This window comes from Alligator sinensis, unplaced genomic scaffold (assembly GCF_000455745.1).
Source record: "Alligator sinensis unplaced genomic scaffold, ASM45574v1 scaffold746_1, whole genome shotgun sequence".
NCBI lineage: Eukaryota > Metazoa > Chordata > Crocodylia > Alligatoridae > Alligator > Alligator sinensis.
This window is the reverse complement of record NW_005841959.1, coordinates 1351873-1367480: the sequence shown is the minus strand read 5'-3', so window position 1 is coordinate 1367480 and position 15608 is coordinate 1351873. Positions and strand designations below refer to the sequence as shown.

Sequence of the window (15608 nt, the reverse complement as noted above, 5' to 3'; positions counted from 1 at the left end):
TGTTTCCCTAGCTATGCTTAAACTCATTTTCATGCTGGGTAAGGTTGTTTTTTTTTATTGGTTGACGAGTAATGAGGCTTACCCTCCACAATAAGATAGTCTGTGTCTTGAATGAGCTACCTTGCCACACAGCCTATATCCCTGGATTTTCAGAGGTTGTGTGATGCATCTGACATTTTCATTTAGATATTTTCAGTTACTATTCATTCTTTTTCATTGCTAACCCTTAACTATTGTTCAGCCGGGTTCACATTCCACAGACACATCTGCAGCAGTCCCATTCAGAACACTAATTGCTCTGCAACATCAGATCCGTCTGGATTCCTGTTTGTGATCCCTGAATTTGCAGACAGGAGAGAGGAAAACATGGCTGAGTGGTCTCACTCTTGAATCATGAGGTATTCAGCCACTGAGATGTGTGACCCTGTGCAAGGCACTTGACAAGTCTATGCCTCACTTTTCCCATGTGTAACATGGGCACAATAATACGTACCAACATCAAAGAGGGGCCTTGTGAGAATTAATGGTGTGTGAAGCACTCTGGCAACAAAGCTGTATATTCGGACTGAAAGGTGTGGAAGCATTATTTTCTTTCATTTTTTAATGAGCCTCACAGTAATAGAACTAGAGTAACAGAACTCTAAGCAGTAAGCAGAACAAGTTTATAAAGGATAAATTTTGTCATTTGATCATTTTTACTAGAATTATAAAACTCAGAGAAGAGGAAATGTAGCAGCTTTCATAGCTGGAATTTAGAAAAAATATTTTATATTGTATGTCATGATATACAAATTAAAAGATAAGTTTTGTCTGGCTTAGCTAGGAGATGCCATGTGTAATGAAAATTGTTAAAGAATTTAAACAATGAGGGTGCTAAGAGAGGGCTTTTAAAAGCTTCCATGGTGATTGGGGTTAGGATTGATTGTATTTAAATCTTCACTGATGACCTGGAAGAAGGAGAAAACCTCTCTGAGCCCAATTTAGAAAACATTTGGAGGAGCTGCAAGTCTCAATGAATAGGGACTATGAGGAAACCTTTTGAGTTTGCAAACTGGAAAAAAAGAGATTTGTTCAGGAGGAAAAAGAAATCCAAACTGAAATTGGTGTGGAATGGCATGGAGAAACTTGGGAGAGAGTAATGTTGAAAAAGACCTAGGGCTGTTAATGGGCAGTGAATAAAATGCATGTTTGCAGTGAGCTAGGAGCTGCAAAAATAGGCCAGTTTAATTTTAAGCTGAATATACAAACTCATCATGTCACAAAGGAGTGAGGCACTAATCCTCTTGTATACGGCAGAATCTGGAATGCTGTATTCCATTTGCATCCCACACTACCAGAAAAATACCAACAAACCAGAGGGAGCTCAGAATGTGGGCCGAGTGGGGATTGATTTATGAGGCAAGATTAAAAGGACCGAACGAGCGATAATAGAGGCAGACACAACTGTCTGGGAATATATGAAGTCTTTTGACACAAAGAAGAAAGCAAATCTACATGGTGGGGTGCACGGAATCATGGGATAACATTTAAAAATAGAAAATTTAGCCTAAATATCAGGAAAAAACATCCTGAGGGTGAGAACCTGCAAGGCGGAGAAATAGTCTCCCAAAGGATATAGTGAAAGATGTTATTTGAGGCTTAAATGGAAATGTATAATGGGGATTAATCCTCAGTGTCAGGAAGATGAACTCATTTTTTTGTTATGCCTTTTCCATTCCTATCTTCTGTTAGTAGTTGTGTTCAGAAGGGCATCAGAATTTATCATTGATTTTTAATTAACTCCAGCACCTTCATTTTCAAGGAGTTTGCAGCTTGTAGCAAATTATGAAAGCTTCAGGCCTTAGCAAGACAGCCTTGGACAAAGCAGATAATATCCTTGCATACCTGGTTATAACATTTTTCTTTTTTTAATTTAACCTTTCATAGTTCTTGGCAGATTTTTAAGCATCACAGAAGGACCTCCACGCCCCTTGCAGAGCCAACGTTTGGTGCTGAAAGCAGTTTAATTTCTGCAGTGGGAATTTCTGCTGAGTACCTGATGATTGCTTTCCTTAAGGAATTTTCCTATCCTTTTAATCTATAAGGTTTCCCATCCATACCCCCTTTACTGTGCTGCTCTCAGCAAATTCACAACTGCTGCAGCTGTTTCAGACAGCTGCTATGCTAACTCAAAACAGATGTCAAAGCCAGAGGTCTGACATTTAGTGGAAATGTACTATTAAATACCACCTCAGTGGTTTATTTAACCCTGCTAGATAATGGGCCACAGAGGGAAATATTTTCACACTGTACTTGTGCGCAAATTGCAAAGTCTTCAGGGAGTATAAATAGAGAGCTTGGCTTGATAGAGAACAGTAGTAGTATGTGATTTAAAAAATAAGGGACAAATGCAGTTCTGTGGACAATGAAACTACCATGTACTTAGCTACATCTCATTTTAAATATGTTCAGTGGTCATGGCTTGCAAATGTTATTTGTGAATGAACCAAAAAAAGCAAGTCTATACCTAATCCTCGGTTAATTGAAGCCAGTGACAAAGGCCCCATTGACTTTCAAGAGTGCAAGATCTGGGGCTTCAATAGGGGCAAGGAGATGGTATTCATATTAGTTCTTAAATGAAAGAACAAAAACCCTAGACAGAACTTAAAATGACTTTTTATGCTAAAATTAAGTATGATTAATGTGCCACAGTCCTTTACTGTGTAGCTTAATTAAGAGAGTTATGGTGAGCCCAGAATAATAGATCAAAAAGAGCCTTGAAAATAAATGTATCATTTACAAGTCCACTTTTACTTTTTTAACCTTGTTTTCGTGTGTACACATGCTTTTTTCAGTCATGGCTATTAATATATTTTACAGATAATTCCCCACTTACAGCACTGCAATAATTTTCATTAATTTGGCAGCAAAGTGCCCTGCCTTACTGTTTGAACACTCCTTTCCACATTCTTAAATTACATTCCACGTTCCACAATCAGTAGAAGAAACCTCTGAACCAGTGTACACACAGTAAATCTCAGCACTGCTCCTTGCAACTAATGGCCATGTTTCCTGTTATACTTAGGATGTGTTAATTGTGCTTAAAATGCAACCATCTGTACTCTCAGAATTTAAAACACATACTAAGTGCAATGATATTGTAGCAAACTTGTGAGTTTTTCTGGAAGGAAGTATCTCCAGATTCTATTAAGTAGCACATGGTCAGCTAGCGTTGGATTGCTCCACAAAGATAAAGGAGTTCAAGACTCAAATGCAGTGTGAGGGGTAAGACTAAGAATCAGCTGATTGTTGATCCCAGTCCCAGCACTGCACTAGAAATAGTTCAACATTGCTAGCAGCAGAGACCTAGCTTGCCCAATGGATTGAGCAATGATACCCTCTCCTGGGCTCAGCTCCCCATCACTCCCTCCATTTGCCACCAGCTCACCCCAGCATGCCAGAGATGCTCCTGCCTGCTTCACCCAGCATTTGGGAAAGATACTAGCTCTTCAGTCACCCCAGGAAGGAAGTTGGAAGAATGGTCTTTCCCACTTTTGAGTCCCTGACATAATAGCAAAGCATAGCAATGACTTAGCCTTAGGTGGTGTTAGCTTTTGGAACTAAGGGTGCCTACCTCCTTTGGCTTATCAGGTCAACATATTATTGTTTGGGAACATCATAATGAACTTCATGAGAACCTAAAAAATGCATTGTCCAGAAATTCATATTGTTTGAAAATGTTTTTCTAAGCCAGCATTTTTTTTAGTGAGGAGGACAGGGCAGGATGAAAGAAGACTTCATTTTAGAACTTGGTAAGCTGATACCTTACCTTGTATATAAAAATGTCAGTGTATATGTACTAGTTAGATTCTCAGTTTATCCTCTTAGCTTATCCTAATTCAGATGTTAGCAAACCCTTTTTTCATTACATCTGGCTACAGAAGGTGGATCTTTCAATTCTGAAAATGAAAACTGGCAAATCAGAGTAGAATTTGGCTACGGCATTTGGAAAAGATCTGAGATTTCTAATTTGTCAGAAAATGTCCATGTACAATCAAGCTTTTGATTATTTTATTTTAATTTTTTACTTTTACTGATGTATTCCCTTTATTCTTTAAAATGGTGTCATCAAAATATTTGTAATGCAGGCTTCAGTCCAGTGAAGGATAACATACACAGCTCATTTTGTACACTATGAGTATTCCAGTGTACACTATTGACCAGTCATGGTGCATAAATTCCAAAGGACTTTGTGCATGTCTTTGCTGGATTGGAACTTTAGATTGTCAGTATCTGGGGTGAGCCTTCAGAATGGAGGTATTTGGGGGCAGAGCCCATTCTAATATTATAAAAGCCTACGTCTGTCTGTCCATAGTGCTTTATTCATGCTCTGATTGGCTGACAAACAGCCAATCAGCGCAAAGAAGCATTTGGACAGGTGGCAGCCTGCTGCCATGATGCTGGGGACACGGGATGGAGCAGGCGGGGTGAGGCTGTGCTGGCCTCACCCCCACACCCCGCTCCATGGAGATGGCGGAAATGGAGCGGATGGAATGGCGGGGCAAGGCCAGCAGCACTGGCCTCACCCTCTCTCCCCCACCCTGCTCCATTTAGGTGGTAACAATGGAGCAGAGGGTTCCCCTCCCTTTGCTCCTTGGAAGTAGCAGCGGCTCCAGTGGTGTGGGGGGTGGGGGAGAAGTGGGCTCGGGACACTGCAGGGGGGCGAAGCCACCAGTGCTGGCTTCAGCCCACCCCTCCTCCCTTCCATTGTCACTGCCTGCAGGGCCAGCCGCGGTGACAGGGAAGAGAGGAGCAGGCCTGCTAACGTCCTGCCCTCCTCCTGCTGCCACAGCAGGGAATAGGGGAATGGTCCTAGTCCCCAAACAGAAGTGGGAGGCGGGCCTGGGCCTGGCACAGGGGGATGAGAGGAGGAGTGGGCCCACCACAGCGGTGGGGGCAAAAGCAGGCTCAGGCCTATGTAGTCGTGGGGGGGAGGGAAGGGGAGGAGTGGGCCCAGGCCTGGTTCCGATCTGGCAGCAGTGCGGGGAGGGGAGGAGTGGGCCTGGGCCTGATGCAGGGGAGAGGAGAAGCAAGCCTGAGCCGAGGGAGAAGCAGGCCTGCCGTGGCGGTGCGAGGGGAGCAGCGGCCCCGGCCCAACATAGCAGCAGCTGGGGGAAGAGAGGGGAGGAGCAAGTTTCCTCCCCACCTCGGGCCCGATCCTCCCCAACCCCACCCTCCCTCCCATCCGCTCTGAGTCCACTCCTCCCATTCCGCCACCGCTGCTGGGTTGGCTCAGGCCTTCTGCTCCCCCCACCACAGTGGGCCGGCTTCTCCCCACCCTCAGGCCCAGTCCTCCCCATCATTGGCCTTGGGCCCACTCCTCCCCTTCCCCCGCCACTGCAGCAGGGAGGGGGATTGGGCCCAGACCCCAACAGCAGGAGGTAAAGCGGGGGAACAGGCCTGGATGGGGCAGGGGGGACAGGGCTCTGTCCTTGCCCACTCCCCCTCCCTGGTATTCTTGATGGGCAACTGGCTAGTATCCTCATATATTTTTACACTACTTGGAGCCCTGATTGTGGTTGATGTCTCTAGGAGTTACTGCAATACAAAGTTTTTTAAAGTATTATTATTGTTTTTATTACTCTTAGTATTAGAAGACAAATTTTCTTCATCAATGTTTACTATGCAGGCCCCAGTCTGAACCTCTTGATAAATGTATATCAATTTTATCTCACAGAGTTCTGCATGGTGGGAGCTGCTGTGCCACATTTTGTTCAGTTAAAGTACAGTATGTTTAATAACCTGACCCCAAATCACATGGGGGCTATTCTAGCAAATCAGTATTTGGTGCTTGGGCCTTTGAATTAGATTCTGTATGTTATTAGCCCCATGAATGTGTGAATATGGATTTATAAAGTAAGCACAATGGATTCCCCTCTTGTTTTGTGGAGAGAGGGGAACATGGAAAGAACCAAGCAGAAATTAATACACACTGTACCCATGGCACTGTACAGAAACCTGTTTAGACAGTCTTCAGTGCAGTAGAGCAATATGTCAAGTCGCTCTAAACAAGCCAGTTCAAGTGCTGGAAGCAACCTAGCCACAGCAGCCAGGAGGTCTTACATGGGCTAATTTACCCTGCTGAAATTTACTGTGTGTCAGAACCCCATTTATTTTCCAACACAGTAAGATTCGAGTGAAGAACAAATATTTGATGGACTGGTTTATTTTCTTTGTTTTGTTTTTTGATTTTTTTTCATGATGAGAATGCTTATTAGGATGGGGGAGGGAGAAAGGAGGGAATATATCCTGTCACATCAAGCATAAACTATTTGCCTTCACTGTGAAGTCCCTTCACAGTCTATTTGCAATCTCCCTATCATCTCTAATTCACCATTGAGATATTGACTCCTGTCTCAGATTGTCCCATGATGCCAGCCTCCCTTGCCCACTTGTTAAATATTCAGATTATATATATGCTTCCGTCCTTTATCTACCACTGCTCTTCATGCTGTGAAGTAGCTTCCTGTAAACATCTGCAAAGCAACTTCATGATCTTCCTACAAAACTGTTCCTTAAAGCTCCGCTTCATCCTGATGCCTAGAAAAAACTGACAAGTAGGAGTTATGCTGCTGATAGGATAAAGCTATTATTTGTCCTCACCATCACTATCTTATTGTTTCATTCTTCTTCCCTGCTTGTATGTAATCATCTCTGGTTTCATGTTGTATATATACCTCAGTCTCTGAGAGAGATCTATGAGGCATAGTCTGGGTTTTTGTACTTGTGTTTGTACATTGCCCAGCACAATGATGTCCTGGTCCAAGATTGGATCTTATAGGTGCACTGGTAGTACATGTTGTTAAATGTGATAAAGCAAAAAAGGAGCATAGTTTTTATTGGCATAGTTCTGGTGGTAAAGATGAGACTGTGCATACAGTGTATTCCATTTCAGGACCAGACAAATAGGGTATGCACTTATTCAGACTTAATGTAAATAGCATGTAGTGCTGTCAGTGTTATAGTATATCAGTACCTGAAAATTAGTTCCCATTATTTTTCAAGGTTTATTATATCGACTCTTTGGCAGTTCTGTCCCCTTCGCCCTTTCTGTGTCATTAAATGGACTGCCATCATGTTACAAAGTACAACAGTACGGCTAAAAGATAACATGTATTTAAGTAGTTCATGATTTAAACATTATGTAGATAACCTGTGTTTGGTCTCATGAAAGCAGTAGGCAACAAATGGGGAATGACATTGTGGTGCTGGTCCCAATATTATGCGTTTACTAGTGTGTAAACAGAGTACATAACTGGACATTAGTATTGATGGAGAACTTGATTTTTCTTTCTCTTGGTTTTTGTTTTGTGGGGGGTTTTGTTCAAACTAAAACACTGGAAGAAATTCAGGGTGAAAAAAATGTGCCTCCTATCAAGGCTGTGAGATCTTTGATCTGCTGAGTGCCAGTAATGCAAGTTTAAGATGCATCTAATTTCCTGACTACATCAATACACTTTAAAAACTGTGGGAAACCTACTTGATTCTGACCAATTTCTAATCATTCTTTTCTTTCATCACTGTTAGAATAAGTTCACCTACCTTTCCTTTTCATCCCTTATTTGCCTGCCCTCGTCCCTCTTTATAAATGCATACATCCCTCCATGTGTCCTCATCAGGCTTCTGGAAATGCATATCAACCACCTGGGAGGGCTTTACATAATCTTTAATGTGTGAAGCAGAATGCTGTAGCCTGCTAATTTGAAACTCTTACATTTTAGGTGCAAAAGCAGGATATTCAAGCCAGAATAAATTGCATAAGGTCTAAGTGCATTCATTATGAAGTCAGGGAGGGAAGATTTTTAGACTAATGTTGGCTGATAGAAGGACTTAAATCAATAAAGCCTTCATGCACCCTTAGAAAATGAATTCAGAACCTTTGTGCAATTCCTGTCCTCAGCAAATGGTTCTAGTAGGCTGATTGCACAGGATGTTTCTCCAAGTGTGTATTTGCCGAACTGAAAACAACATCAAGAGTTTTTATATTTTCTTCTGTCCAGTTCAGTTACCTGTGACTTTCAGTGCACCACAGTTCTTCAGTTTGTTTAAAAAAAATTACACTGATTTTTGTTGTTGTTGTTGTTATTATTACATTATCTCTGTGTTAAGTTCCTAAGTGGAGGTTTTAGTGTCTCTCTCAGTTATAAACTATATACTTATGTGTGATTTTTTGTTTTTCTTTCCTTTCTGATGCCTCTCCTTCTTCCTCTCTCTCTTACTAAAGGAAGAAATGACCCTGGAAAGCCAGTGAGAGAGGTTAGTGAGATTCAGGCTCACTGCCATGGCTTCTGTTTGTCACATCTTGCTTCCTGTGTCTGGCATTTGTGTGACAGCAGTGTGGGTTTTTTGCTGAGTGCATTCCACAAGTGTGCTGTAACATACAATACCTCTCAACTTCTGATGGGGAAAACACTAGAATAAGACTGTGCCTTACCTCCCAGTTCCACCAAGGGAGAATTGTAAGGAATGGGAGGAGAGCAGACCATGAAAATTAAATCTTTCTGACATATCTAGGTAGAATTAGCCCACATGTAAGCAGAACAAGTGTGCGTGTGTGTGTTTATATATATATATATATATATATAAACACACACATATACATAAATATATAAACTATATATATCCGTGTGTATGTGTGTGTATACCTCTCTATTGATTGATCAATTGATCTATTGATCAATTGATAGAAAGATATACATATACCATATCAAGAAATTAAATAGGTTTTTCCTTTAGAAAACTGAGGGTTGAGAGGTATGTGAGACTCACAGTTCTTTTTTAATTTGCACAATAAAGAATGCTACTAACATCCACCAGCTCCACAATGCTGCATTAAAATATATAGAGATAAAAGTGTTTGTTTATGTGCTTTAGAAGTGATTGGTATGATGGAATGGGATTTATATAATGGTATGAGCTTTCAGAATTTTTACATTTCTGCCTGTACTGGAGCAAAAATGTTTTGTGTGGTGTTGTCACTACCTTTTCAAATATTTCTAGTGATTTTATTTTTACTATTAAGCTGCTCTTCAAATCTCTTGCCAGGTATAATGCCTGAAAGATTAATTGCCCAATAAAATTGTTATTAAAGATAAAATATTCAGACGGTGTTATGGTGCAATCACAGATCACAGTAGGATGACCTTTCATCCACAGAAGATGCTTATTATGAATGAGGAAAGAATTAAATGGTAGCCTAGCCCTGGGAGGTACTGTACCCAGGCCTGGAACTGCATACAATCGTAGCAAAGTCCCTTAGCCATGCATGCTACACTGTGTAAACTGTGCTTTTCTCTTATTGGGTGTACTGTGGGGAAACTGGTATACTCTGTTTCCACGAGGGGCTTGTACTTGATTGATTAAAGTTCTCATTAATGCACTATTGCTACTGCACACTAAATTTACTTCCTCTAATGTGAGGTACTAACTAAATGCTCAGTGGCAAGGGTGCATGGTTTTTTATGACGCTTAATATGCAGTAGACTAATTCTCTTGTGTATTGGTGCATTAGCGTGGCTTTTGCCATGACACGCTAATATGCAGTAGAATTAGTCTACTGCACATTAAGCATCTTGTGTAGAGACACCCAGTTTAAACAAGCCTTCACTCGTAGGAGATTAGTCCTTGCTTATAAGCTAAGAAAGAGTATCTGACACTTCATCAAGCAAGTTGTGCTGGCTTAGAAATTCTATAGAAATTATTTGGTATTAGGTTCTTCTTATTTACGCCCATTAAGCTTGAGCAGAACTGGCCCTTCCTGTTGATATTTCATTGTTCTCTGTTATATTTATGCATGTTGTTAAAAAAGAGAAAAGGTTGCTTGGGTTCTTTTGATAGTCTCAAAAAAAAAAAAAAAAGGTTTGCAAATTCCAGTGAGTGAAATGCCACTAACGCAATCCTGCAAAGTGCTGTCTCCAATGAAATGCTCAGCCCTCTCAACTCGTGTTTTAACTGAAAAGGAATGAAGGGTACTCACCAGTGTGCAGTGTGGAGTGACAAAGCAAGTTTCTCTTACTCAGTACATGTGCAATGATATGTGCTAAAAATCTTTGTCTTTAGGTGAAGCATAGCAGTGGGGTTTTATCTTTTTGGCCAGGTTATGCAAAGCCAGACGTGCAATTAGAAACACAGGCCTAGATTTTGATCCTGTTGTTCATAGGGGTGCACTGATAGAGATTTTTTGGGCCTATACCGATAGCTGATATTTTAAGGAGGCATATCAGCCAATACCAATCCAATTTCCAGTATGCAGCCTGGCAGCTTGAAGAGCAGTGTCTGGCTAGTAAGTGTGTTGTGATGGAAGGGAAGGGCCATGTGGGGGCAGATTGAGGCCCCTGTGGTAAGGGAGGGAGTAGGGCAGGGTTGGGGGGGGGTGTGACGGAGCCGTGGCTCATCCAGGGGGCACAGGGGAAGGGAGAAGTAGTTCCCGTTGCTGTGCACCCCCCAGTAGGGCATGGGGGACGTGTGTCCTACCCCGGATCTGTGTGGGACAGGCTGCCACTGTGGACTGGGAATAAGGCTGCACCAGGCTCTTCCCAGCAGGGTCTGGGCTGGGCAGCGCTGAGAAGGGGGCTATGGAGAGGAGGATGTAGGCACCTCAGAATTTCCTGTAGCCCCCCCAATAGCCCCCTTCACAGTGCCGCCACCTGCTGCACCCCAAACACAGCCCGCCCCAGCCCATCGGGAAGAGCCTGGCATAGCCCCGGCCCCAGCCTGCAGGGGTAGCCTGCCCTGCTCCACCCAGATCCAGGGAGCACACGCCCCCCATGCCCTCCCAGGGTGCATGCAGCGGTGGGAGCCACCCCCCCACCCATACCCTCCAAACAAGCCATGGCTCTGTCCCATGCCCTGCCCTGCCCCAACTGGGCAGCACCTGCCTCAGCCCCTGCCCCAGCCCCACTCCCTCCCTCACTGCAGGGGCTTCGATCTGCATACCCCCACTCCCCTTCTCTCCCCTCTCCCCTTCCACCACAACAGACTTACTAGCTAGACGCAGCTCTCCAAGCTGCCAGGCTGTGCTCCTCTCCATCTCCGTGCTGTGCTGCATCTGCATGCATGCACAGGACATTTATTGGCCACATTATCAGCCACATCAGGCAAAAAAAAGCCAATTTTCAGTAGTCATTTTTCTTTATATTGGTGCTTATCTGATATCAGACCGAGGTATCAGTGCACCTCTAGTTGTTCATTTTAGGTAGGGTCTTTACCCCATGAGTTGTCCAATGGACTTCAAGGTACCACACAATTATGAAATAAGTGTATTCTGTTGGGGTTTCTTAATTTACTTTGCATCCTCTTTTCAGTGTCTGAACACTCTGTTCCTGTTTATTTCTGTGATAAGCCACAGTGTGAGATTCAATTACTGTAGCCTCACTGAAGGGTCTTAATTCCAGTACAGCCTTTAAAGCAAATTCAGCAGATACAATACATGTCGTGCTGTATGTGACTAGAAATAATATAGTTAGCATCTGCAGAAATATACTGCTCTCCTACTTCCATGGCAAATACACATGTATTCATATTCACTCTTTTTTACAAGACTAGGTTAAATTAATGCTTTCCATGTCCATGTTTCTCTCTATTGTTACATTTCAAACTCAGTGAGGTGTTTTCTAAACAATAATGTCTTTTCATCCTTTCAGTAGTTCTGGCATGGAGGAACGTTTTCTTCTTTAATCTGATATTTAAAAAAATGATCTAATGACTACTTTGACAGCTCAGTTGTATTTAAAGTAGCAATAATTCAAAGCAAAAATCTGTAACATGTTTTGAACTGTTCTCTTTTTAAGTGTTTTTCAGGCCAGTGTTTTCCCCATGTGAATCTTTATGCGAAATATAGCAATCTTGAGTCTTGGAGATGCTAGTAACCAAGGACGCAATAGAAAAATCATAAAAGTGTAAAAACAGTCAATGAATTGGAGCTGGAAATAGGTATTAGAGAAGATGTGTTTATAATGCATCAGTGTCTAAGGAAACCATGCTTATATTGTTCTCAAACCATTATGGTCTAGATCAGGGGTTCCCAAACTGTGGTATGCATACCCCTGGGGGTACGCAACACATCTCTGAGGGGTACATGGGATAAATTGTGTAATAGCGGATTTACCTTTCATTATAATAATAATTAGCGTTTAAGGGGTTCAAGTATAAAGCATAGACTGGTAGGGATACACAGGCAGCTGGTAAATCTGGAAGGGGGTACACAATAAGAAAAAGTTTGGGAACCTCTGGACTATATTGTCACAGCTCTAACCAGGAGAGGAGGATTCCAACCTTTTTCTCCGCTGCACAGTTGAAAGAACACAGTTCAGATTGTAACTGTAGCCAATAAGGAGGTGTGTAAGAGCTATTCTAATCCCCGTCCACCAACCCAAAAGCTAAGGGACACAGCGAGTGATCCATTTTGCTTCTCACTGTAGGTAGCTGAGCACACAGAAAAGTATTCATAGGGAAGGTAATGTATGCCCAATCAGGGGGAAGGTGGGGAGGAATTAGAGTTCGTTCTCTATTCAGCTTGTTGCCCAGTTACAGGAGAATTGTGCATGTCACAAAACAGCCCAGAGCAGTGACATCGTTCATGCTAATTGTGCTTTCAGTGCTAATGTGCCTATTAAAGTAGTGGGAAACCCACTGGAAAACTTTAAAAATGGAGGAAAACTGAAGCACAATAAATACTATTAAATAAAAAGGTGTGGTGTAGCTGTGAACAAAATGTGATGATATACTTTGTACTAAAGGGCTTTTTTTATTTCTACCTCCTTGGGCCAGCCTATATTCTTGGCTTTGCTACATGAGAGTAAATATGGTAATCACAGAATTACAGCAGCAATAATTACAGTATCCCATATATTATTTTTGTATAATAATAGAATACGTGTTGGAATCTGGCTATATAAAGGGTTTATGGCCCTCAGGGCTGGATGTCTGTGTACGGCATTCAGTATGCTACATTTTACATTTGCTTATGCTACAATTTAGAGAGAAGTTAATTGTAGAAAATATTTTATTTTAATTATTTTGGACTGAGATGAGGTTATTGTTTCCAGTCCTCTGACTATAAAATAAGATTGTCTTCATTAGAAGTCCAAGTTTGTGCATAAGAAAAAATATTAAGCCTGCTCAAAAACTAATTCATCATCTCCATAAATGGAAGGGATAATATTTTATGACCAACCAGGATTAGAATGATGACAAATGTCTTGAAAAGCTGGAATCTCAGCATTGTTTCTAGAGATAAGATACCTGAATTTAAAAGTGTCCATTAAAATTCTCAGACCCTTCTTTTTCTTTCTGGCCCATAATTTTGGGCAGGTGAGAATGAAGAAATGATTTGGTAGTAGGTTTTGTTTTTCAAACTAAAAAAGAAGCTGCTGGCAAGACTGGAGTGTTGCAGGTTATGCAAATCAAGGCAAATTTATGCCAGTAAAACCTTTGTACAACAGTATACATATGCATTTGAATGTGTCAGGTAGGTGGAGCACACAGTGACAGCAACAGTTCTGTTTACATGAGCATCTGCATTCTAAAAGATATTTTTCCTTGTTTACAACTTATTCAGAAGTCCATTTTTCATGCCGAAATTTTCCAGGACTGAGCTCAACTTGAAGATGATTTATCTGATAGTTTAAAATTGAGCAAAGATGTTCAGTTGTGTTTAAGTAAAGAGAGAGTAGCAAAAATGCCCTAATCATTCAAACTGAAAGTTAATTTGTAGAAGATAAAGATACCACCTCAGCCACCCAGGAAATGGGAACCTTAAATTACATATAGCAAAAAAGGAACTTGTGCAAGCTTTTTTACACAGCTTTCTCTTACTATAATCATCAGCCATGGTGTGGAAGATTCATCTCCAGCAGGTGCCCTGCTACCTTATTCTTCCTGTTTATTCAGAGCTTGACCATTTTGGTAGCTATGTGGGAGGGTTGTCTAATGGTGTAATTTATAATGGTCCACCAGACACTAGGCTGAGATCCCAAGTGTCATTTCACATAGGCCACAAGATAGCTGCTGGATGATGGTCATTTTTTATCACTGTTGGCCTCAGCCAAATTTGTAATACTATGTTCAGATGAAAGGGGCTTAATACCAGTTATCTGTTGTGTGAATTGACTAACCCAACTTTTAGGTACTCCTGACTTCCGAGATGTCTTTTTATTGTTTTCAAAGTTCTTAATTTGCCATCCTTGGCACAGAATGTCAACCTTCAGCGTTTGAGGCTCTGCCAGATGCGCAAGTAAAAGTATGATGAGTGATCCATACAATTATGCCTCCTGCCAGGCCACCCCAACATGGCAAGAGGCATGATTGCAGGACTGAGCATCAGATCCTATCATGCCCTCCTGCCAGTGCAGGGGGAGTCTGGGATCATGATCCCAGGCTCCCTCTGTACCAGCAAGTAACAAGCTCCTATGGCTAAGAGCCCCCTCAGCTGATAGGGCTCCCAGCCACAAAAGTGTACCATGCACTCCCACAGCTCAGGGTCCCATCAGCCAATCTGGGCTCCCAGCGGTGGGGGCATACCATGAGCCTTGAAGCTAGAAATCCACAGCTGATGGGGCTCCCAGCCACATGGGCACACCTGGCCAGACATTCGGTTAGTGGCATCATAGGAACCAGCCACAAAGGTATTACATAACTTTCTTGGGGAATAACTTTGTGGCTTATTTGTCATTTTATGATGCCATTAATTGACTGAACATATGGCCAGGTTACAACTTAAGAGGTGATGACTAGTTAATCATGTCTTAAATGTAACATGTGGCAGGGACCTAAGAAAGAGAATGAAGTGAGGCTGAGCGGCTTGCCTCATCCCGACTCTCTTTCTTGCTGGCTTTGCAGACTGCATCTTTCACTTGTGCTTGATCTAATCTAGATTTAAATCACAAATGAGAATGAAGTTGTGGTCTTTTTTGGAATCCTACTGTGAACATTGCAGAACCATAGCATTGGCAGACTGCTTCAGCAGCTCAGGCCATCAATATATTGTAGCTAGAACAGATAAACCCTATTGCCAGAATTGCATGTAGAAAATGACTTGACTGTACTTCTCATAATGTATCTTAATGATATTACCTCTTTGCTTTTATCCTCATTGAATTCAGTTTTTAAAATAAAGGAGTTAAAATGTTAAATTAGTGAGTGACTTCAGAGTAAGCTGTTTGCCCGTTAGGCTATTCTGATTAAACTATTAGAATTTTTAGTCTGCACTCACTTTGCATGCTTATCAGCCAATTAAAAGCAGGATGGATCAAAATGTGGAAGTATTGTCTACTAAATCCATTAGCCATAGATCACTTTCAGTGGCAAACCACCAGCCCAAGGCAGGGGTTTGTCACATATGTCAGAAAGTGGAGAGCTGTGTGAGACTCATCCCCCTATGCCAGAGATGTCAAACTCAAATGTGTTGGCAGGTCTAGTCCAGACTGCGGAGCTTCTTGCGAGCCACATGACCCACCTTCAGGTCCAACCCAAGGTGACTCCATCAATTTGGCCAGCACCCTAGGGGGCTTACCATAGTTTCATAGTAGCTAGGGTCAGGAGGGACCTGAACAGATCATCTAGCCTGACCC

The 15608-nt window shown here is 42.0% G+C and overlaps 1 protein-coding gene across 10 annotated transcripts in view; it reads left to right on the top strand.

Annotated features, from left to right (window-relative positions):
* DMD (dystrophin) overlaps nt 1-15608 on the top strand; it is a 1961037-nt gene that overhangs the window by 1938624 nt on the left and 6805 nt on the right. The window contains exon 78 of one of the 10 annotated variants that reach the window (XM_025200207.1): nt 8264-8295. The exons of the other annotated variants lie outside the window; for them this stretch is intronic. Coding sequence (XP_025055992.1) covers nt 8264-8295 — 32 coding nt within the window. The remainder of the gene's footprint in view (nt 1-8263; nt 8296-15608) is intronic. 10 annotated transcript variants of the gene reach the window in all.